The sequence below is a fragment of the Oncorhynchus gorbuscha genome, linkage group LG09 (genome assembly GCF_021184085.1).
Source record: "Oncorhynchus gorbuscha isolate QuinsamMale2020 ecotype Even-year linkage group LG09, OgorEven_v1.0, whole genome shotgun sequence".
NCBI classification, from domain to species: domain Eukaryota; kingdom Metazoa; phylum Chordata; class Actinopteri; order Salmoniformes; family Salmonidae; genus Oncorhynchus; species Oncorhynchus gorbuscha.
Window position 1 is genome coordinate 99,133,992 of NC_060181.1, and position 23,365 is coordinate 99,157,356.

The following is a 23,365-nucleotide window of genomic DNA, read 5'->3' on the forward strand; positions in this document are numbered from 1 at the left end:
TCCGCCCCAACAAATAGTTCTGTGAATTTCCAGGTGAGGGAAAGGAGAGAGGGAAAGGTCAATCAGAGTATGATCGTAAAGGAGAGAGGGAAAGGTCAATCAGAGTATGATCGTAAAGGAGAGAGGGAAAGGTCAATCAGAGTATGATCGTAAAGGAGAGAGGGAAAGGTCAATCAGAGTATGATCGTAAAGGAGAGAGGGAAAGGTCAATCAGAGTATGATCGTAAAGGAGAGAGGGAAAGGTCAATCAGAGTACGATCGGAGAGAGGGAAAGGTCAAACAGGAGAGGAGAGGGAAAGGTTAATCAGAGTATGATCGTAAAGGAGAGAGGGAAAGGTCAATCAGAGTATGATCTTAAAGGAGAGAGGGAAAGGTCAATCAGAGTACGATCGTAAAGGAGAGAGGGAAAGGTCAATCAGAGTACGATCGAGAGAGGAAAAGGTAAAGGAGAAAGAGGGAAAGGTCAATCAGAAAGGAGAGAGGAAAGGTCAATCAGACGATCGTAAAGGAGAGAGGGAAAGGTCAATCAGAGTACGATCGTAAAGGAGAAAGAGAGGGGAAAGGTCAATCAGAGTACGATCGTAAAGGAGAGAGGGAAAGGTCAATCAGAGTACGATCGTAAAGGAGAGAGGAAAAGGTCAATCAGAGTACGATCGTAAAGGAGAGAGGGAAAGGTCAATCAGAGTACGATCGTAAAGGAGAGAGGGAAAGGTCAATCAGAGTACGATCGTAAAGGAGAGAGGGAAAGGTCAATCAGAGTACGATCGTAAAGGAGAGAGGGAAAGGTCAATCAGAGTACGATCGTAAAGTTGAACAAAACCAAAAATGTGTATTGCAGTCTGTCTTTGTCCATACACTGCTGTCACAGTAAAGAAACAAATATCTAAATATGGAATTTAGCTGAACTGTCCCTTTAACATTTTAACAGAGAACTAAAACCGACTGTTCACCAAGGAGAAAGCCGCGCTCACCAGTTCTCAGTCTCATTCCTCATCTATTATTCAGAGTATAATAATCTACAACATACTGACCTAGATGTGAAGGACACGCTGGGGGGAGTGGGGAGGGGGGGGGGGGTGTTCATACCAACAGCATAGCTGATACAACCGTGGGTATCCATTTTGGTGAAACCAACCAATGTTTTATTTAAGGCAGCTCAGCCTCAGTCAGTGCATTAATGCATTGGTTGTATAATCTGCATTCAATTGTATAATCTGCATCGGTTGTATAATCCTGCATCAATTGATTGTAACTAAGGTGAGAAGGTTTATCTATCTGCACTATATCAGGAATTAATCCTTCTGTAGCTCAGTTGGTAGAGCATGGCGCTTGTAACGCCAGGGTAGTGGGTTCGATCCCCGGGACCACCCATACGTAGAATGTACGCACACATGACTGTAAGTCGCTTTGAATAAAAGCGTCTGCTAAATGGCATATATTATTATTATTATAATAATTATTATTCACTTGGTTGGAATGCATTTTCAGCTAATCAGCATACAGGGTTGTAACTACCCATGTTACGTCTAGACCTGTAGCCCTCCATAACAATGATGCAGTGGTTGTCTGTCTCACCTGTGGGTTCTTGAAGAGGGCGTACTTCTCGATGCGTTCTATGAACATCAGTCTGTTCTGGCTGTCTCTGGTCCAATTCAGAAGGCTGTCCACCAGGTTCTCATGGTCCTCAAAGATACGTTCTGGAGGGAAAGGAGACGGAGAGATAGACTTATCACTACTGGAGGATCTGAGCTCTGGGACCATGCCTCAGGACTTCCTGGCCTGATGACTCCAGGCTGTCCCACAGTCCACCTGGTCGTGCTGCTGCTCCAGTTTCTGCTGTTCTGCCTGTGGCTATGTAGCCCTGACCTGTTCACCGGACGTGCTGTTTTCGACCCCCTCTCTCTCTCTCTCTCTCTCTCTCTCCCTCAACTGCTGGCTCAATCTCTGAATGCTCAGCTATGAAAAGCGAACTGACATTTACTCCTGAGGTGCTGACCTGTTGCAACCTCTACAACTACTATAAGATTATTATTATTTGACCCTGCTGGTCATTTATGAACATTTGAACATCTTGGCCATGTTCTGTTATAATATCCACCCGGCACAGCCAGAAGAGGACTGACCGCCAGGGTAGCCTAGTGGTTAGAGCGTTGGACTAGTAACCGAAAGGTTGCAAGTTCATATCCCCGAGCTGACAAGGTACAAATCTGTCGTTCTGCCCCTGAACAGGCAGTTAACCCACTGTTCCTAGGCCGTCATTGAAAATAAGAATTTGTTATTAACTGACTTGCCTAGTTAAATAAAGGAAAAAAACATATATTTTTTAAAAGAGCCTGGTTCCTCTTTAGGTTTCTTCCTAGATTCCTGCCTTTCTAGGGAGTTTATCCTAGCCCCCCCTCATAGCCTGGTTCCTCTTTAGGTTTCTTCCTAGATTCCTGCCTTTCTAGGGAGTTTATCCTAGCCCCCCCTCATAGCCTGGTTCCTCTTTAGGTTTCTTCCTAGATTCCTGCCTTTCTAGGGAGTTTATCCTAGCCCCCCCTCATAGCCTGGTTCCTCTCTAGGTTTCTTCCTAGATTCCTGCCTTTCTAGGGAGTTTCTCCTAGCCAACGATATCAAAGGTATCACAAAGCTGTATGTGAATATTATGAGGTGTCAGTCTGCACATTCTAAAGTTGGTGTAAATATTATGAGGTATCAGTCTGCACATTCTAAAGTTGGTGTAAATATTATGAGGTATCAGTCTGCACATTCTAAAGTTGGTGTAAATATTATGAGGTATCAGTCTGCACATTCTAAAGTTGGTGTAAATATTATGAGGTATCAGTCTGCACATTCTAAAGTTGGTGTAAATATTATGAGGTATCAGTCTGCACATTCTAAAGTTGGTGTAAATATTATGAGGTATCAGTCTGCACATTCTAAAGTTGGTGTAAATATGAAAGAGCAGTAGGGGTGTTTTAAATAACACTAAAACCCATTTATGCAAATGTTAGTTATATTCTAGTTTAACAAGTATATCAAGTATGAAAAAGCTTTCTTCAGGGTCTTTGATTTAGAACATTAGTATTCTGAACATTAGGCTTTATCATGAAGTTGGTTAGAGTATTCTGAACATTAGGCTTTATCATGAAGTTGGTTATCATGAGTATTCTGAACATTAGGCTTTATCATGAAGTTGGTTAGAGTATTCTGAACATTAGGCTTTATCATGAAGTTGGTTAGAGTATTCTGAACATTAGGCTTTATCATGAAGTTGGTTAGAGTATTCTGAACATTAGGCTTTATCATGAAGTTGGTTAGAGTATTCTGAACATTAGGCTTTATCATGAAGTTGGTTAGAGTATTCTGAACATTAGGCTTTATCATGAAGTTGGTCACCCAACAGTCGTATAACTAAATATACCTTAACACAACAGTCATATAACTAAATAAACCTTAACCCAACAGTCGTATAACTAAATATACCTTAACCCAACAGTCATATAACTAAATAGATTCCTGCCTTTCTAGGGAGTTTATCCTAGCCCCCCCTCATAGCCTGGTTCCTCTCTAGGTTTCTTCCTAGATTCCTGCCTTTCTAGGGAGTTTCTCCTAGCCAACGATATCAAAGGTATCACAAAGCTGTATGTGAATATTATGAGGTGTCAGTCTGCACATTCTAAAGTTGGTGTAAATATTATGAGGTATCAGTCTGCACATTCTAAAGTTGGTGTAAATATTATGAGGTATCAGTCTGCACATTCTAAAGTTGGTGTAAATATTATGAGGAATCAGTCTGCACATTCTAAAGTTGGTGTAAATATTATGAGGTATCAGTCTGCACATTCTAAAGTTGGTGTAAATATTATGAGGTATCAGTCTGCACATTCTAAAGTTGGTGTAAATATTATGAGGTATCAGTCTGCACATTCTAAAGTTGGTGTAAATATTATGAGGTATCAGTCTGCACATTCTAAAGTTGGTGTAAATATTATGAGGTATCAGTCTGCACATTCTAAAGTTGGTGTAAATATTATGAGGTATCAGTCTGCACATTCTAAAGTTGGTGTAAATATTATGAGGTATCAGTCTGCACATTCTAAAGTTGGTGTAAATATGAAAGAGCAGTAGGGGTGTTTTAAATAACACTAAAACCCATTTATGCAAATGTTAGTTATATTCTAGTTTAACAAGTATATCAAGTATGAAAAAGCTTTCTTCAGGGTCTTTGATTTAGAGTATTCTGAACATTAGGCTTTATCATGAAGTTGGTTAGAGTATTCTGAACATTAGGCTTTATCATGAAGTTGGTTAGAGTATTCTGAACATTAGGCTTTATCATGAAGTTGGTTAGAGTATTCTGAACATTAGGCTTTATCATGAAGTTGGTTAGAGTATTCTGAACATTAGGCTTTATCATGAAGTTGGTTAGAGTATTCTGAACATTAGGCTTTATCATGAAGTTGGTTAGAGTATTCTGAACATTAGGCTTTATCATGAAGTTGGTTAGAGTATTCTGAACATTAGGCTTTATCATGAAGTTGGTCACCCAACAGTCATATAACTAAATATACCTTAACCCAACAGTCATATAACTAAATAAACCTTAACCCAACAGTCATATAACTAAATATACCTTAACCTAACAGTCATATAACTAAATATACCTTAACCCAACAGTCATATAACTAAATAAACCTTAACCCAACAGTCGTCATCATTTAGATTCTTAAATTGTTCAATAAAAAGAGAGAGACAGGGAAAAACCAGTAAAAATGCATTATCCATGATTTTTTCAGAGGTAGGATTTGAACCGTGGTGCGGATGGAAGCCATTGTCATTAACATTAAGCCTTGAGATGGCGGTCTAAAATATCAGATTTAAACAGCACCTGGCAAAATGATGTTTTTACAATGTGAAAACGTAGTTGGTATTCCTGGCTTGGTAGTTACCTTGCTAGCTATCTTTATAGATTAGATTTAAAGGATCACGTGCTAGCTAGTTAAGCCTTGTTCACATTGACAGTTTGAAGTGACTCAAGTCCAATTTCTTTGCATATCCGATTGAAATGTTTCCCCCCCATGCAGTCTGAACAGCCAAAAAACACATGGAATCATTTATTTCAAGCCACATTCAAACCACCTTTGTAAGTGGTTTAAAGTCGGATACATATCTGATTCCTGACCATGCGACTTGTCTGAACGGTCAAACCTGATTTATTTGCCTTAAAGTGTTTTTAAACTGTTATTTTGAATATATTGTTGCTAGCTACTCAGTTGACATTTTGAAAAGAACATATGGTAGCTAACTAGCTTGTTAATTGTATAGAAACAAATAAGTGAATGTGCTAGAATGCTAAACAGCTACCTAGCTAGCTAGTTGACTGCTGTGGCTAGCTAAACAGCTACTGAGCTAGCTAATTGACTGCTGTGGCTTGCTAAACAGCTACCTAGCTAGCTAATTGACTGCTGTGGCTTGCTAAACAGCTACCTAGCTAGCTAATTGACTGCTGTGGCTTGCTAAACAGCTACCTAGCTAGCTAGTTGACTGCTGCGGCTTGCTAAACAACTACATAGATAGCTAGTTGACTGTTGTGGCTAGCGAAACAGCTACCTAGCTAGCTAGTTAACTGTTGTGGCTAGCTAAACAGCTACCTAGCTAGCTAGTTGACTGCTATGGCTAGCCAAAAAGGATTTCGGATGATCTTATCCTTTCAGGCTTTAAAAGTGTTCTTACGCTATGACAACTGGGAAAAGTCCATGGCAGGCTTTGTTGTCACCTTAGCTTGCTACATAACTTCTGAGCGATAGGAAGCACGAGCACCGCCACAAATCAGCCTACACTGCGCACACGCCCGTCGTTACTATGACAATTAGTGTAGCCATGTCAGCAACTCACTGAACACACGCAAATCCGATTTGGGTCACTTATAATTTGCTGTTTGGAGTCAGTATTCCAAACATTTGAAAAATGAAAAATGATTTTAGCATTAAGGCCGACAGTAAGAACAAAGATTTAGTCCATATTTGTTCAAAAACACAGAGCTAGCTATCTAGCTAGAAACTTAACAAACTTATGCTAGCTACTTTGCACTTGTGATATTGTGATATTGATATTGATATCTTCTAAATGGCTTATTTTATCAGTGAAAAAGCATTTGTAGGACTATAGGAAACAGGTATTGAATTTACAAGTGTTATTTTGACAACATTTGCTTAATTCAGCTTATTCATATAAAACTGGTTGCTAGGCAATTAAAGGTGCAATAGGCAAAAATCACTCCGCCATTTCCTGGTTGCTGAAATTCTAATAGTTTGTCTAATTTCAGTTTGTGACAAAACAAGGAGTCATTGTGCAGAGAATCATTGTACCATCTAAACCGCTGTTAAATATATTTTCCATAAGCAAAAAATATTGTAATTTCAGCTGTTTGAAGCTGGTGGACAAAACCGAAAGTAAGAGAGGCAAAAATGAAACTTAACGGGAAGCATAGAAATAGAGCACGTAGAACCGATCTACCGCTTCTTAGACTTGCTTTCAATGAGAGTGACAGATCTATAACACACATTTCAATGTGAATTTGGTTCCCCAAAAAGTAACATATAGCTGCTTTAAGTTCAGTTTTGAAACGCCATGTTAACCAATAGGAGTACTGGATATTGTACAAGGTATCACACACTAAACAGAAATATAAACGCAACATGTAACAATTTCAAAGATTTTAACTGAGTTACACTTCAATTAAGGAAATGAGTCAATTTAAATACATTCATTAGGCCCTAATCTATGGATTTCACATGACTGGGAAATCAGATATGTTTCTGTTGGTCACCGATACCTAAAAAAAAAGAGATCAATATTTTCCTGTGTATCAAGAAGGGTCCCAAAGGACCAGGCCAACTAGACACAACTTTTTCTTTTTTAAATCTTTTTTTTAACCTTCATTTAACTAGGCAAGTCAGTTAAGAACAAATTATTATTTTCAATGACGGCCTAGGAACAGTGGGTTAACTGCCTGTTCAGGGGCAGAACAACAGATTTGTACCTTGTCAGCTCGGGGGTTTGAACGTGCAACCTTCCTAGTCCAACGCTCTAACCACTAGGCTACCCTGGGAAGCAAAGGCATCAACATGGGCCGGCATCCCTGTGGAACGCTTTTGACACCTTGTAGAGTCCACATGGACCGGCATCACTGTGGAACGCGTTTGACACCTTGTAGAGTCCACATGGACCAACATCCCTGTGGAACACGTTTGACACCTTGTAGAGTCACCATGGGCCAATATCCCTGTGGAACGCGTTTGACACCTTGTAGAGTCACCATGGGCCAACATCCCTGTGGAAGGCGTTTGACACCTTGTAGAGTCACCATGGGCCAACATCCCCGTGGAACGCGTTTGACACCTTGTAGAGTCACCATGGGCCAACATCCCTGTGGAACGCGTTTGACACCTTGTAGAGTCACCATGGGCCAACATCCCTGTGGAACGCGTTTGACACCTTGTAGAGTCACCATGGGCCAACATCCCTGTGGAACGCGTTTGACACCTTGTAGAGTCACCATGGGCCAACATCCCTGTGGAACGCGTTTGACACCTTGTAGAGTCCATGCCCTGATGAATTGTACACTCTGAGTATGTGTCAATGCTGACAGTTCTGTAAATGGCTTAAGATTAGAGGAGTTTAATGATTATAGGGTCGTTGGTTCAGATGTCCAACCATACTCTTCCCAGCAGCCTTGAGTCATATTGATCGGTCAACTCTCTCAAAGTCAGTAAAAGGACACATTGTACAGACCGACAGGCACCACTCAGGGCTGAAGACTAGAGACGCATCTGTCTCTTCCTGCTCAACAGCCGACCTTAACGCCTGTACTGTACACACACTACATGACCAAAAACTGTGGACAGCTGCTCGTCATTCCAAAATCACGGGCATTAATATGGAGTCCACCTTTGTTGCTATAACAGCCTCCACTCTTCTGGGAAGGCTTTCCACTAGATGTAGGAACATTGCTGCTATAACAGCCTCCACTCTTCTGGGAAGGCTTTCCACTAGATGTGGGAACATTGCTGCTATAACAGCCTCCACTCTTCTGGGAAGGCTTTCCACTAGATGTTGGAACAGAGCTGTGTCAACCTACATAGACTGAGGCAGAGCTGTGTCAACCTACATAGACTGAGGCAGAGCTGTGTCAACCTACATAGACTGAGGCAGAGCTGTGTCAACCTACATAGACTGAGGCAGAGCTGTGTCAACCTACATAGACTGAGGCAGAGCTGTGAACCTACATAGACTGAGGCAGAGCTGTGTCAACCTACATAGACTGAGTCATAGCTGTGTCAACCTACATAGTGTCATGACTTTGGCCTGGGGGTTGGTTTATGACAGTCATAAATACCTCTTCCCCCCTTTTTCCTCTCTCTACCCTACTGATGTGACATTTGAAAACCCCTTGGTTAACATAGAGATTCTGGGAACATCAGAAGGTGGGGGGAAATGAACTATATTCTGGTAATCCGACCAATTGAACATATGCGATGGTACTTAATGAATATGATGTCAGTTCGGTTGGGACATTCTCATCAATGGTAGGATGACACAAACTCTACAGTGGAATGTCTGCACATTGTAGTTATCGGAGTCACATGGAATTGTTGTTTAATTTAAATGTTTGAATATAAAATGATTGGTGAAGAGATTAAATGTAATTTTAGCTTCCAAATGTGAGAATTGGGTTTTCATAAGGTTAGGGCTCTGTTCAATCAGTGGCTGTGAAGGGACATGGGCTATAAAACTTTTCAAACACACCCTCCTCTCCCTTCCTATATAAAGCCTTGACTGTGATGACAGACCACATACTAACGGCCCGTCTCAACGGCCACCAATCCTCTCTGCTGTACAGTGATGACAGACCACATACTAACAGACTGTCTCAACGGCCACCAATTCTCTCCGTTGTACTGTGATGACAGACCACATACTAACAGACTGTCTCAACGGCCACCAATTCTCTCCGTTGTACTGTGATGACAGACCACATACTAACAGACTGTCTCAACGGCCACCAATTCTCTCCGTTGTACTGTGATGACAGACCACATACTAACAGACTGTCTCAACGGCCACCAATTCTCTCTGCTGTACTGTGATGACAGACCACATACTAACAGACTGTCTCAACGGCCACCAACCCTCTCTGCTGTACTGTGATGACAGACCACATACTAACAGACTGTCTCAACGGCCACCAACCCTCTCCGTTGTACTGTGATGACAGACCACATACTAACAGACTGTCTCAACGGCCACCAATTCTCTCCGTTGTACTGTGATGACAGACCACATACTAACAGACTGTCTCAACGGCCACCAATCCTCTCCGCTGTACTGTGATGACAGACCACATACTAACAGACTGTCTCAACGGCCACCAATCCTCTCCGTTGTACTGTGATGACAGACCACATACTAACAGACTGTCTCAACGGCCACCAATCCTCTCCGTTGTACTGTGATGACAGACCACATACTAACAGACTGTCTCAACGGCCACCAACCCTCTCCGTTGTACTGTGATGACAGACCACATACTAACAGACTGTCTCAACGGCCACCAATTCTCTCCGTTGTACTGTGATGACAGACCACATACTAACAGACTGTCTCAACGGCCACCAATCCTCTCAGCTGTACTGTGATGACAGACCACATACTAACAGACTGTCTCAACGGCCACCAATCCTCTCCGTTGTACTGTGATGACAGACCACATACTAACAGACTGTCTCAACGGCCACCAATCCTCTCCGTTGTACTGTGATGACAGACTGCTCTGCTGCAGAATGTCAATGGCTTTTAATACCCTCCCCTCTTGGGGTGTTTTCATATTCTAAGCGATTGAATCTTTTCATCCCAGTTGTGGCTGCCCATCCCCCTCTGCTGCTCAGAGCAGACCACGGCCACATGACGATGGCTAGTAATCCCTTTGGTATTTCAGAAAAGCAACTCGGAAATTATATAAAGAATTGTATGTCTGTGTCATCGCTCCAGTGTCTTATCGATCTGCAGTCAGAGCAGTGTCTTATCGATCTGCAGCCGGAGCAGTGTCTTATCGATCTGCAGTCAGAGCAGTGTCTTATCGATCTGCAGCCGGAGCAGTGTCTTATCGATCTGCAGCCGGAGCAGTGTCTTATCGATCTGCAGCCGGAGCAGTGTCTTATCGATCTGCAGTCAGAGCAGTGTCTTATCGATCTGCAGCCGGAGCAGTGTCTTATCGATCTGCAGTCAGAGCAGTGTCTTATCGATCTGCAGTCGGAGCAGTGTCCACAGTATTTGTGTGTTTGCTCCTTACCCATCTGTAGTTCGTTGATGGTCTCGACCAGGGACCAGTCAGGACTGTAGCCACAGTGGGACTTGTCCAACAAGCTGTCCAGAACCTGTCTGACCGTCTGCCTCTCGTCCACCATCATGGTTTTAGAGCTCTCGTCTGACAGGTGCACTCTGATCACCAGCTAGAGGGGAGGAGACACAGAGAGAGGGCGTCTTCACATCAGACTACTTATGTACAGTAGAATGGTTTAATAAAAGCTGGTCACCAGCTAGAAGGGAGGAGACACATGGTTAGATGAATATTATGGAATGACAGAACATATACCGAGTCTGCTTCTACACCTGCATTGCTTGCTGTTTGGGGTTTTAGGCTGGGTTTCTGTACAGCACTTTGAGATATCAGCTGATGTACGAAGGGCTATATAATTTTTTTTTTTTTTTTGATCACCAGCTAGAGGGGAGGAGACACAGAGAGAGGGCGTCTTCACATCAGACTACTTATGTACAGTAGAATGGTTTAATAAAAGCTGATCACCAGCTAGAAGGGACCACACACAGACAGCAGGCTAACTTTACATCACATACGGGTCACACACTGGATCACATACTTTTTTTTACCCCTTTTCTTCCTCAAATTGGTAGTTACAGTCTTGTCCCATCGCTGCAACTCCCAACGTCCCCCCCCCGTTGTTTCATATTCTCCCAGATTAGTAATCAGATTAAGCTACATTTTGAACCAATTCTCCGCAGTAGAGAAGCTGTTCTCTCTTCCATATAAAGCAGTTATTCCTCTCAGCTCCAAAGCACTTCCTCAAAACAGGAACAGTCAGAATATCTCATAGTAAGGAACAAGAGAGAGAGGTAGAGAGAAGGAAAGAGAGTGAGGTAGAGAGAAGGAGAGAGAGGTAGAGAGAAGGAAAGAGAGTGAGGTAGAGAGAGAGGGAGAGTGAGGTAGAGAGAAGGAAAGAGAGAGAGGTAGAGAGAAGGAAAGAGAGAGAGGTAGAGAGAAGGAAAGAGAGTGAGGTAGAGAGAAAGAGAGTGAGAAAGAGGGAGAGAGAGAGTGTAAGGGAGAGAGTGAGGGAGAGTGTGAGTGCGGGAGAGAGAGAGAGTGAGGGAGAGAGTGTGAGTGAGGGAGAGAGAGAGAGAGAGTGAGGGAGAGAGAGATAGTGAGGGAGAGAGAGATAGTGAGGGAGGGAGAGAGAGAGTGAGGGAGAGAGAGAGAGAGAGTGAGGGAGAGAGAGTGCAGTAGAGTGAGAGAGTGAGGGAGAGAGAGAGTGCAGTAGAGAGAGAGAGTGAGGGAGAGAGTGAGGTAGCGAAATAGAGTGAGGGAGGGAGAGTGAGGGAGGGAAAGTGAGGGAGAGAGAGAGTGAGGGAGAGAGTGAGGGAGAGAGTGAGGGAGGGAGAGCGTGAGGGAGATAGAGAGGTGGAGCAAGAGATAAAGAGAGTGAGGGAGAGAGAGTGAGGGAGGGAGAGAGAGAGGTAGAGAGAGGGTGAAGGAGTGTGAGGGTGAGTGAGGTAGAGAGAGTGAGGGAGAGAGCCTGGGGTCCTGTCTGCAGTAACCTGAGCCATATAACAGAGTAGGGCCAGTGAAGACCAGTGAAGCCATCTTATGTGCAAACAAGGTCGATCCCCTGGGTAAAGCTGTTGCCATCACTTTTAACACAGTCTAAGTATGCTTCACGATTCAAAGTGCATCACAGGTGAATCTCAGGTGCATCAGGTGACAGAGGGTCAATCTCTGCTGCTGGATCTGTCTAGTAGGAGTCAGTCAGGTAAACTCACCTGTTCAACCTGTCTATTTAGTAGGAGTAGCAGCTACCTGGTAGCATGAGTCAGTCAGGTAAACTTACCTGTTCAACCTGTCTGTTTAGTAGGAGTAGCAGCTACCTGGTAGCATGAGTCAATCAGGTAAACTCACCTGTTCAACCTGTCTGTTTAGTAGGAGTAGCAGCTACCTGGTAGCATGAGTTAGTCAGGTAAACTCACCTGTTCAACCTGTCTGTTTAGTAGGAGTAGCAGCTACCTGGTAGCATGAGTCAGTCAGGTAAACTCACCTGTTCAACCTGTCTATTTAGTAGGAGTAGCAGCTACCTGGTAGCATGAGTCAGTCAGGTAAACTCACCTGTTCAACCTGTCTATTTAGTAGGAGTAGCAGCTACCTGGTAGCATGAGTCAGTCAGGTAAACTCACCTTTTCAACCTGTCTATTTAGTAGGAGTAGCAGCTACCTAGTAGCATGAGTCAGTAAACTCACCTTTTTAACCTGTCTGTTTAGTAGGAGTAGCAGCTACCTGGTAGCATGAGTCAGTAAACTCACCTTTTTAACCTGTCTGTTTAGTAGGAGTAGCAGCTACCTGGTAGCATGAGTCAGTAAACTCACCTTTTTAACCTGTCTGTTTAGTAGGAGTAGCAGCTACCTAGTAGCATGAGTCAGTAAACTCACCTTTTTAACCTGTCTATTTAGTAGGAGTAGCAGCTACCTGGTAGCATGAGTCAGTCAGGTAAACTCACCTGTTCAACCTGTCTGTTTAGTAGGAGTAGCAGCTACCTGGTAGCATGAGTCAGTCAGTAAACTCACCTTTTTAACCTGTCTGTTTAGTAGGAGTAGCAGCTACCTAGTAGCATGAGTCAGTCAGGTAAACTCACCTGTTCAACCTGTCTGTTTAGTAGGAGTAGCAGCTACCTAGTAGCATGAGTCAGTCAGGTAAACTCACCTTTTTAACCTGTCTGTTTAGTAGGAGTAGCAGCTACCTGGTAGCATGAGTCAGTCAGGTAAACTCACCTGTTCAACCTGTCTGTTTAGTAGGAGTAGCAGCTACCTAGTAGCATGAGTCAGTCAGGTAAACTCACCTTTTTAACCTGTCTGTTTAGTAGGAGTAGCAGCTACCTGGTAGCATGAGTCAGTCAGGTAAACTCACCTGTTCAACCTGTCTGTTTAGTAGGAGTAGCAGCTACCTGGTAGCATGAGTCAGTCAGGTAAACTCACCTTTTTAACCTGTCTGTTTAGTAGGAGTAGCAGCTACCTGGTAGCATGAGTCAGTCAGGTAAACTCACCTTTTTAACCTGTCTGTTTAGTAGGAGTAGCAGCTACCTGGTAGCATGAGTCAGTCAGGTAAACTCACCTTTTTAACCTGTCTATTTAGTAGGAGTAGCAGCTACCTGGTAGCACGAGTCAGTCAGGTAAACTCACCTTTTTAACCTGTCTGTTTAGTAGGAGTAGCAGCTACCTGGTAGTAGGGGTCAGTCAGGTAAACTCACCTGTTCAACCTGTCTGTTTAGTAGGAGTAGCAGCTACCTGGTAGCAGGAGTCAGTCAGGTAAACTCACCTTTTTAACCTGTCTGTTTAGTAGGAGTAGCAGCTACCTGGTAGCACGAGTCAGTCAGGTAAACTCACCTTTTTAACCTGTCTGTTTAGTAGGAGTAGCAGCTACCTGGTAGCATGAGTCAGTCAGGTAAACTCACCTTTTTAACCTGTCTGTTTAGTAGGAGTAGCAGCTACCTGGTAGTAGGGGTCAGTCAGGTAAACTCACCTGTTCAACCTGTCTGTTTAGTAGGAGTAGCAGCTACCTGGTAGCAGGAGTCAGTCAGGTAAACTCACCTTTTTAACCTGTGCCTCCTTGATCTTCTCCAAAGCCACACGGATCTTCTCTGCCTTCTTCTTGGCAACCTGCTCCTCCTACACACACACACAATACAAACACTTTACAGATATGTACTCTCACACACACACACACACACACACGCACGCACGCACGCACACATACACACACACAGCACCATTACAGAAGAGTCCACACAGCCCCCCCCTTCTATCCATCTCCCCCTCCCCTCAGGTGGGAACCTCCACCTTCCTCACGCCATCTCCGCTCGCTCACTTACCTGGCTTCTCCAACAAGATGCCATTGTGACGATCTCTATCTACACCAGGCAACGTTTCTGTGTTCCTTTATGGAACAAAACATATATATTCCCAGTTTAATATTGAAGGTATAGAATTGAAGTGCGTCTTCGGTATAAAATCTGTTTCCTGGTCGCCAAAACAGTGTCTTGTCTTTCAGAGATGGCTACTGTTAAAGTCGTCCCCCGTTGTTTCATATTCTCCCAGATTAGTAATCGGATTAAGCTACATTTTGAACCAATTCTCCGCAGTAGAGAAGCTGTTATTCCTCTCAGCTCCAAAGCACTTCCTCAAAACAGGAACAGTCAGAGTATCTCATAATAAAATAAAGTTTTGTTGTTGTATCTCCTGTAGTTAGTAAACCAATCCAGTTAGTCCATTACCATCCCTGCCCGGCGAGGAGCTTCCAATCACAGCGATGCGTACGAGACTCGTAGTAAACTAGACGATATGAAATGATTCTGTTTAAAACAAACAACTCTATCCCTCTTCCAGTGGATGCTACTCAGACCAGACACCTTAACATGTGTCCAGCTAGAGAGAGAGTCACGATAGAAACTGAGAACAGGAATGGAGAGGATTCTTTCCCTAGGATACATCCCTGGCAGAGAGCGAGGGATGTTGAGAGGGAGGACGGGCTGGCTGTGCCAACACCACACATTCACAGACTGTGATCCCTCCCTCTCTTTCTGTTGTTATCTCCCTCGCCCACTCCCTCCCTCTCTTTCTGTTGTTATCTCCCTCGCCCACTCCCTCCCTCTCTTTCTGTTGTGATCTCCCTCGCCCACTCCCTCCCTCTCTTTCTGTTGTGATCTCCCTCGCCCACTCCCTCCCTCTCTTTCTGTTGTTATCTCCCTCGCCCACTCCCTCCCTCTCTTTCTGTTGTGATCTCCCTCGCCCACTCCCTCCCTCTCTTTCTGTTGTGATCTCCCTCGCCCACTCCCTCCCTCTCTTTCTGTTGTGATCTCCCTCGCCCACTCCCTCCCTCTCTTTCTGTTGTGATCTCCCTCGCCCACTCCCTCCCTCTCTTTCTGTTGTGATCTCCCTCGCCCACTCCCTCCCTTCTTATGTTACAGCCGGAATTTAAAAAGGATTACATTTAGATTGTGTCACTGGCCTACACACAATACCCCATAATGTCAAAGTAGAAGGATGTTTTTAGAAATGTGTACAAGGTGGGAAAGGGCAGTGCGGCGCGCAATAGAGATAGCATCTGTGGATCTGTTGGGGCGATATGCAAATTGGAATGGGTCTAGGGTTTTCTGGGATGATGGTGTTGATGTGAGCCATGACCAGCCTTTCAAAGCACTTCATGGTTATCGACGTGAGTGCTACGGGCCGGTAGTCATTTAGGCAGGTTACCTTGGCATTTTTGGGCACAGGCACTATGGTGGTCTGCTTGAATCATGTAGGTATTACAGACTCGGTCAAGGAGAGGTTGAAAATGTCAGTGAAGAAACTTGCCAGTTGGTCTGAGGACACGTCCTGGTAATCCGTCTGGCGGCGTTGTGAATGTTGTCTGGAACAACTGGTGCACTCATGTATGATTCTGCGTTGCTTGCCTCGAAGTGAGCAAAGAAGGCATTTAGCCTGTCTGATAGGCTCGTGTCACTGGGCAGCTCACGGCTGGGTTTCCCTTTGTAGTCTGTAATGGTTTGCAAGCCCTGCCACATCCGACGAGTGTCAGAGCCGGTGTAGTACGATTCGATTCGATCTGAGTCCTGTATTGAGGCTTTGCCTGTTTGATGATTTGTCAGATGGCATAGTGGGAGTTCTAATTAAAGTCCGGATTAGTGTCCCACTCCTTGAAAGCGGCAGCTCTAGGCTTTAGCTCGGTGCGGATGTTGCCTGTGATCCATGGCTTCTGGTTAGGATATGTACGTACAGTCACTGTGGGGACGACGTCGTCGATGCACTTATTGATGAAGCCAGTGACTGAGGTGGTATACTCCTCATACCATCAGATGTATCCAGAAACATACTTCAGCCTGTGCTGGCAAAACACTGGCACTTCAACTCTCCCCTGACAAGCCTGGTCATCCACTGGCACTTCAACTCTCCCCTGACAAGCCCGGTCATACACTGGCACTTCAACTCTCCCCTGACAAGCCCGGTCATACACTGGCACTTCAACTCTCCCCTGACAAGCCCGGTCATCCACTGGCACTTCAACTCTCCCCTGACAAGCCCGGTCATCCACTGGCACTTCAACTCTCCCCTGACAAGCCCGGTCATCCACTGGCACTTCAACTCTCCCCTGACAAGCCCGGTCATACACTGGCACTTCAACTCTCCCCTGACAAGCCCGGTCATCCACTGGCACTTCAACTCTCCCCTGACAAGCCCGGTCATCCACTGGCACTTCATCTCTCCCCTGACAAGCCCGGTCATACACTGGCACTTCAACTCTCCCCTGACAAGCCCGGTCATACACTGGCACTTCAACTCTCCCCTGACAAGCCCGGTCATACACTGGCACTTCAACTCTCCCCTGACAAGCCCGGTCTCCACTGGCACTTCAACTCTCCCCTGACAAGCCCGGTCATACACTGGCACTTCAACTCTCCCCTGACAAGCCCGGTCATACACTGGCACTTCAACTCTCCCCTGACAAGCCCGGTCATCCACTGGCACTTCATCTCTCCCCTGACAAGCCCGGTCATACACTGGCACTTCAACTCTCCCCTGACAAGCCCGGTCATACACTGGCACTTCAACTCTCCCCTGACAAGCCCGGTCATACACTGGCACTTCATCTCTCCCCTGACAAGCCCGGTCATACACTGGCACTTCAACTCTCCCCTGACAAGCCCGGTCATACCCTGGCACTTCAACTCTCCCCTGACAAGCCCGGTCATACACTGGCACTTCAACTCTCCCCTGACAAGCCCGGTCATACACTGGCACTTCATCTCTCCCCTGACAAGCCCGGTCATACACTGGCACTGCAACTCTCCCCTGACAAGCCCGGTCATACACTGGCACTTCAACTCTCCCCTGACAAGCCCGGTCATACACTGGCACTTCAACTCTCCCCTGACAAGCCCGGTCATACACTGGCACTTCAACTCTCCCCTGACAAGCCCGGTCATCCACTGGCACTTCAACTCTCCCCTGACAAGCCCGGTCATACACTGGCACTTCAACTCTCCCCTGACAAGCCCGGTCATCCACTGGCACTTCAACTCTCCCCTGACAAACCCGGTCATACACTGGCACTTCAACTCTCCCCTGACAAGCCCGGTCATCCACTGGCACTTCAACTCTCCCCTGACAAGCCCGGTCATACACTGGCACATTGAAGGTTTCCTCTCCAAGCACTGAGTAGACCTGTCAATTTTCTCTCAGTGTATGTAGTCACTCACAAACACAATCACGTTATTACACATCATTGAGTTTCCTCCTTGTTTGGACGAACTCGTTCTCATTTCTCTTTTGTCTGACTGTGTCTGTTGTTGTTTTTGTCTGACTGTGTCTGGTGTTGTTTTTGTCTGACTGTGTCTGGTGTTGTTTTTGTCTGACTGTGTCTGGTGTTGTTTTTGTCTGACTGTGTCTGGTGTTGTTTTTGTCTTCCTGACAAATCCTGTCCTGTCTGGAAGTTGTTTTCCATGATCTGACTGTGTCTGGTGTTGTTTTTGTCTGACTGTGTCTGGTGTTGTTTTGTCCTGACTGTGTCTGGTGTTGTTTTTGTCAACACCTGAAAACTGTGTCTGGTGTTGTTTTTGTCCTGACTGTGTCTGTCCTGTTGTTTTTGTCTGACTGTGTCTGGTGTTGTTTTTGTCTGACTGTGTCTGGTGTTGTTTTTGTCTGACTGTGTCTGGTGTTGTTTTTGTCTGACTGTGTCTGGTGTTGTTTTTGTCTGACTGTGTCTGGTGTTGTTTTTGTCTGACTGTGTCTGGTGTTGTTTTTGTCTTCCTGGTCAAATCCTATCCTGCCATCAGTGGAAGAGTTCTTCTCCAACACCATCCATGATGAGCCTGTCCTGCACTGAAGCCTGAACACCTCATCCCCTGTCCTGCACTGAAGCCTCAACACCTCAACCCCTGTCCTGCACTGAAGCCTGAACACCTCAACCCCTGCCCTGTATTGAAGCCTCAGCACCTCAAAACCTGTCCTGCACTGAAGCCTCAACACCTCAACCCCTGCCCTGTATTGAAGCCTCAGCACCTCAAAACCTGTCCTGCACTGAAGCCTCAACACCTCAACCCCTGTCCTGCACTGAAGCCTCAACACCTCAACCCCTGCCCTGTATTGAAGCCTCAGCACCTCAAAACCTGTCCTGCACTGAAGCCTCAACACCTCAACCCCTGTCCTGCACTGAAACACGCCCCTCAAAGCACCTCAACCCCTGCCCTGTATTGAAGCCTCAGCACCTCAAAACCTGTCCTGCACTGAAGTCTGAACACCTCAACTCCTGTCCTGCACTGAAGTCTGAACACCTCAACTCCTGTCCTGTGGCTGGCCCAGTCCAGACAGGACATGGTGTGGGTGGCTGGCCCAGTCCAGACAGGACATGGTGTGGGTGGCTGGCCCAGTCCAGACAGGACATGTTGACATGGTGTGGGTGGCTGGCCCAGTCCAGACAGGACATGTTGACATGGTGTGGGTGGCTGGACCAGTCCAGACAGGACATGGTGTGGGTGGCTGGCCCAGTCCAGACAGGACATGGTGTGGGTGGCTGGCTCCAGTCCAGACAGGACATGTTGACATGGTGTGGGTGGCTGGCCCAGTCCAGACAGGACATGTTGACATGGTGTGGGTGGCTGGCCCAGTCCAGACAGGACAGGACATGTTGACATGGTGTGGGTGGCTGGCCCAGTCCAGACAGGACATGTTGACATGGTGTGGGTGGCTGGCCCAGTCCAGACAGGACAGGACATGTTGACATGGTGTGGGTAGCTGGCCCAGTCCAGACAGGACAGGACATGTTGACATGGTGTGGGTGTGGCTGGCTCAGTCCAGACAGGACAGGACATGTTGACATGGTGTGGGTGGCTGGCTCAGTCCAGACAGGACAGGACATGTTGACATGGTGTGGGTGGCTGGCCCAGTCCAGACAGGACATGTTGACATGGTGTGGGTGGCTGGCCCAGTCCAGACAGGACAGGACATGTTGACATGGTGTGGGTAGCTGGCCCAGTCCAGACAGGACAGGACATGTTGACATGGTGTGGGTAGCTGGCCCAGTCCAGACAGGACAGGACATGTTGACATGGTGTGGGTGTGGCTGGCTCAGTCCAGACAGGACAGGACATGTTGACATGGTGTGGGTGGCTGGCTCAGTCCAGACAGGACAGGACATGTTGACATGGTGTGGGTAGCTGGCCCAGTCCAGACAGGACATGTTGACATGGTGTGGGTGGCTGGACCAGTCCAGACAGGACATGTTGACATGGTGTGGGTGGCTGGCCCAGTCCAGACAGGACAGGTGTGGGTGGCAGGACAGGACATGTTGACATGGTGTGGGTAGCTGGCCCAGTCCAGACAGGACAGGACATGTTGACATGGTGTGGGTAGCTGGCCCAGTCCAGGTACAATCCATTCTAATGATACTGTTAAACCACACAGTACAGTCGTAAACACTCCACATTCAGTACATGGAACTACAGTTGACCTTAGTCTCATCCCTGGGGAATGGGAGAGACAGGACATGGTGTGGGTGGCTGGCCCAGTCAGAGGACATGCAGGTGTGGGGTGGCTGGCCCAGTCCAGACAGGACATGTTGACAGGGTGGGTGGCTGGCCCAGTCCAGGACAGGTATGAGACATGGTGTGGGATGGCCCAGGGGACATGGACATGGTGTGGCCGAGACAGGGGACATGTTGACATGGGAGGGTGGGGAGTCCAGAGGACAGGACATGTTGACATGGTGTGGGATGGCTGGCTCAGGACAGGACAGGACATGTTGACATGGTGTGGGTGGCTGGCGTCCAGACAGGGAGAGGTGTGGGTGGCTGGCCCAGTGAGGACATGTTGACATGGGTGGGTGGCTGGCCCAGTCCAGAGGGGACATGTTGACATGGTGTGGGTAGGGCCCAGTCCAGACAGGGGAGGTGTGGGTGGCTGGAGTCCAGGGACATGGAGGGATGAGGGTCCAGACAGGACATGGGCTGGCCCAGTCCAGGGGTTGAGGGAGGGTGAGGAGTCCAGGGAGGGAGGGATGAGGGGACAGGACATGTTGACATGGTGTGGGTGGCTGGCCCAGCAGGGAGTTGACATGGGGGGTGGGGCCCAGTCCAGAGGACATGTAGAGAGGGAGGGATGAGGGGACAGGAAGTAGGCTGGCCCAGTCCAGACAGGGGACATGGGAGGAGGGGCCCAGTGAGGACATGTTGACATGGTGTGGGATGAGGGGACAGGAAGTAGGCCGGCAGGGAGAGGTGTGGGTGGCTGGCCCAGGACATGGTGACATGGTGTGGGTGGCTGGCCCAGTCCAGGACAGGACATGGTGTGGGTGGCTGGCCCAGTGACATGTTGACATGGAGTACATGGTGTGGGTGGCTGGCCCAGTGAGGGGACAGGACAGGTAGGCTGCCCAGTCCAGCAGGGGGAGGGACATGGTGAGGGTGGCTGGCCCAGTCCAGGGAGGGTGGGATGACAGGGGACAGGACATGGTGTGGGTAGGGCCCAGTCAGGGGAGGGACATGTTGACATGGTGTAGGGAGGGAGGGATGAGGGGACATGTTGACATGGTGTGGGTGGCCGAGACAGGACAGGAGTTGACATGGGGGGTGGGGCCCAGTCCAGAGGACATGTTGACAGGGAGGGATGAGGGGACATGTTGACATGGTGTGGGTAGGGCCCAGTCCAGACAGGGGAGAGGGGGGTAGGGAGTCCAGAGGACAGGACATGTTGACATGGGTGGGTAGGGATGAGGGGACAGGAATGTAGGGCCGAGCAGGGGTTAAACCACACAGTACAGAGTGAGGAACTAGGGAGGGGGCATGGGGGGACAGGAAGTAGGCAGCAGGAGCAGGGGAGGGAGTGAGGAGTAGGGAGGGAGGGATGAGGGGACAGGAAGTAGGCCGAGCAGGGAGAGGGAGGAGGGAGTAGAGAGGGAGGGATGAGGGGACAGGAAGTAGGCCGAGCAGGGGAGGGGGAAGGAGTGAGGACTAAGGAAAGAGAGGGCGAGCAGGAAGGGAGAGAGGAGAGGGAGGGAGAGAGAGACAGAGAGAGAGACAGAGGGAGTGAGAGAGGGAGAGGGATGAGGGGACAGAGAGGCCGAGAGGGAGAGGGAGAGAGAGAGAGGGAGGGATGAGGGGACAGGAGAGAGAGCAGGGAGAGAGGGACAGAGAGAGAGGGAGGGATGAGAGAAGAGGCCGAGAGGGGGAGAGAGAGTAGGGAGGGAGACAGAGAGGACAGAAGAGGCCGAGAGGGGAGGGAGAGAAAGATGAGGGGACAGGAAGTAGGCTGAGCAGGGGAGGGAGTGAGATGGAAAAGGGAATGAGGGGACAGGAACCTGACAGCATGCAGGAGGATGTGAGGACAGAGGAACCTGACAGCATGCAGGAGGAGGGGAGAGGAGCAGAGAGACAGAGAGAGAGACAGAATGCAGAAGGAGGATGAGAGAGGAGCAGAGAACCTGACAGCATGCGGAGGAGACAGAGGTAGAGGAGAAGAGAACCTGACAGCATGCAGGGGGAGGGAGTGAGATGGAAAAGCAGAGAACCTGACAGCATGCAGGAGAAGATAGAGGAGCAGAGAACCTGACAGCATGCAGGAGGAGGTAGAGGAGCAGAGAACCTGACAGCATGCAGGAGGAGGTAGAGGAGCAGAGAACCTGACAGAATGCAGAAGGAGGATGTAGAGGAGCAGAGAACCTGACAGCATGCAGGAGGAGGTAGAGGAGCAGAGAACCTGACAGCATGCAGAAGGAGGATGTAGAGGAGCAGAGAACCTGACAGCATGCAGGAGGAGGACGTAGAGGAGCAGAGAACCTGACAGCATGCAGGAGGAGATAGAGGAGCAGAGAACCTGACAGCATGCAGGAGGAGGACGTAGAGGAGCAGAGAACCTGACAGCATGCAGGAGAAGATAGAGGAGCAGAGAACCTGACAGCATGCAGGAGGACGATGTAGAGGAGCGAAGGAGGAGTCACCTTGGTCAGCAAGTGAGAGGGCTTCCCTGCTATATTTTGCAGAATCAGAGAGGTTTCCCAGTCCAGATAGGAGTGCTTGGTGCAGAAAGGAGAGGAAGAGAGACAAGGGACATCAAGGACATCAGTGATTGGTAATGAATACATTTGTGCATTTTCAACCTGCTGTGGAAGCATTTGTGGAAGCATTTGTGGAAGCATTTGTGGAAGCATTTGTGGAAGCATTTGTGGAAGCATTTGTGGAAGCATAGGAAGACTGGTGTGATCAAGATGAAACAGAGTAAAGAGGACGTGACTCATGACCACACTGTGGGGAAACACTGATCCCTGTCCTTCCTCGATGTCCTGTCCATCAAATACCATTCAGACGGGAAGAAAACATACTTTAGTTTCAACCTTTAAAAGGACCTTAGCAGGCTATTGAGGGATGTGGTGTTGGCACAGGGGGTATCCACACACACACTGGAGCGGATCTGGAGGTCAACACTCCTCACCCTCCATAGACCCTGCCTCTAGAGACACTACTGTAGCCTCCTCACCCTCCATAGACCCTGCCTCTAGAGACACTACTGTAGCCTCCATAGACCCTGCCTCTAGAGACACTACTGTAGCCTCCTCACCCTCCATAGACCCTGCCTCTAGAGACACTACTGTAGCCTCCATAGACCCTGCCTCTAGAGACACTACTGTAGCCTCCTCACCCTCCATAGACCCTGCCTCTAGAGACACTACTGTAGCCTCTTCACCCTCCATAGACCCTGCCTCTAGAGACACTACTGTAGCCTCCTCACCCTCCATAGACCCTGCCTCTAGAGACACTACTGTAGCCTCCTCACCCTCCATAGACCCTGACCTCTAGAGACACTACTGTAGCCTCCTCACCCTCCATAGACCCTGCCTCTAGAGACACTACTGTAGCCTCCTCACCCTCCATAGACCCTGCCTCTAGAGACACTACTGTAGCCTCCACCCTCCATAGACCCTGCCTCTAGAGACACTACTGTAGCCTCCATCACCCTCCATCCCTGCCTCTAGAGACACTACTGTAGCCTCCTCACCCTC

The 23,365-nt window shown here is 47.6% G+C and overlaps 1 protein-coding gene across 1 annotated transcript in view; it reads right to left on the reverse strand.

Moving 5' to 3' along the window:
- Window positions 1-23,365, reverse strand: part of LOC124044307 (ras-associated and pleckstrin homology domains-containing protein 1-like) — a 204,739-nt gene that overhangs the window by 30,112 nt on the left and 151,262 nt on the right. The window contains 5 exon segments of the mRNA XM_046363961.1: window positions 1-19; window positions 1,576-1,697; window positions 10,334-10,493; window positions 13,909-13,986; window positions 22,307-22,381. The exon segment at window positions 1-19 is cut by the window's left edge and continues 47 nt beyond it. Of these exon segments, the coding sequence (XP_046219917.1) occupies window positions 1-19; window positions 1,576-1,697; window positions 10,334-10,493; window positions 13,909-13,986; window positions 22,307-22,381 (454 nt within the window).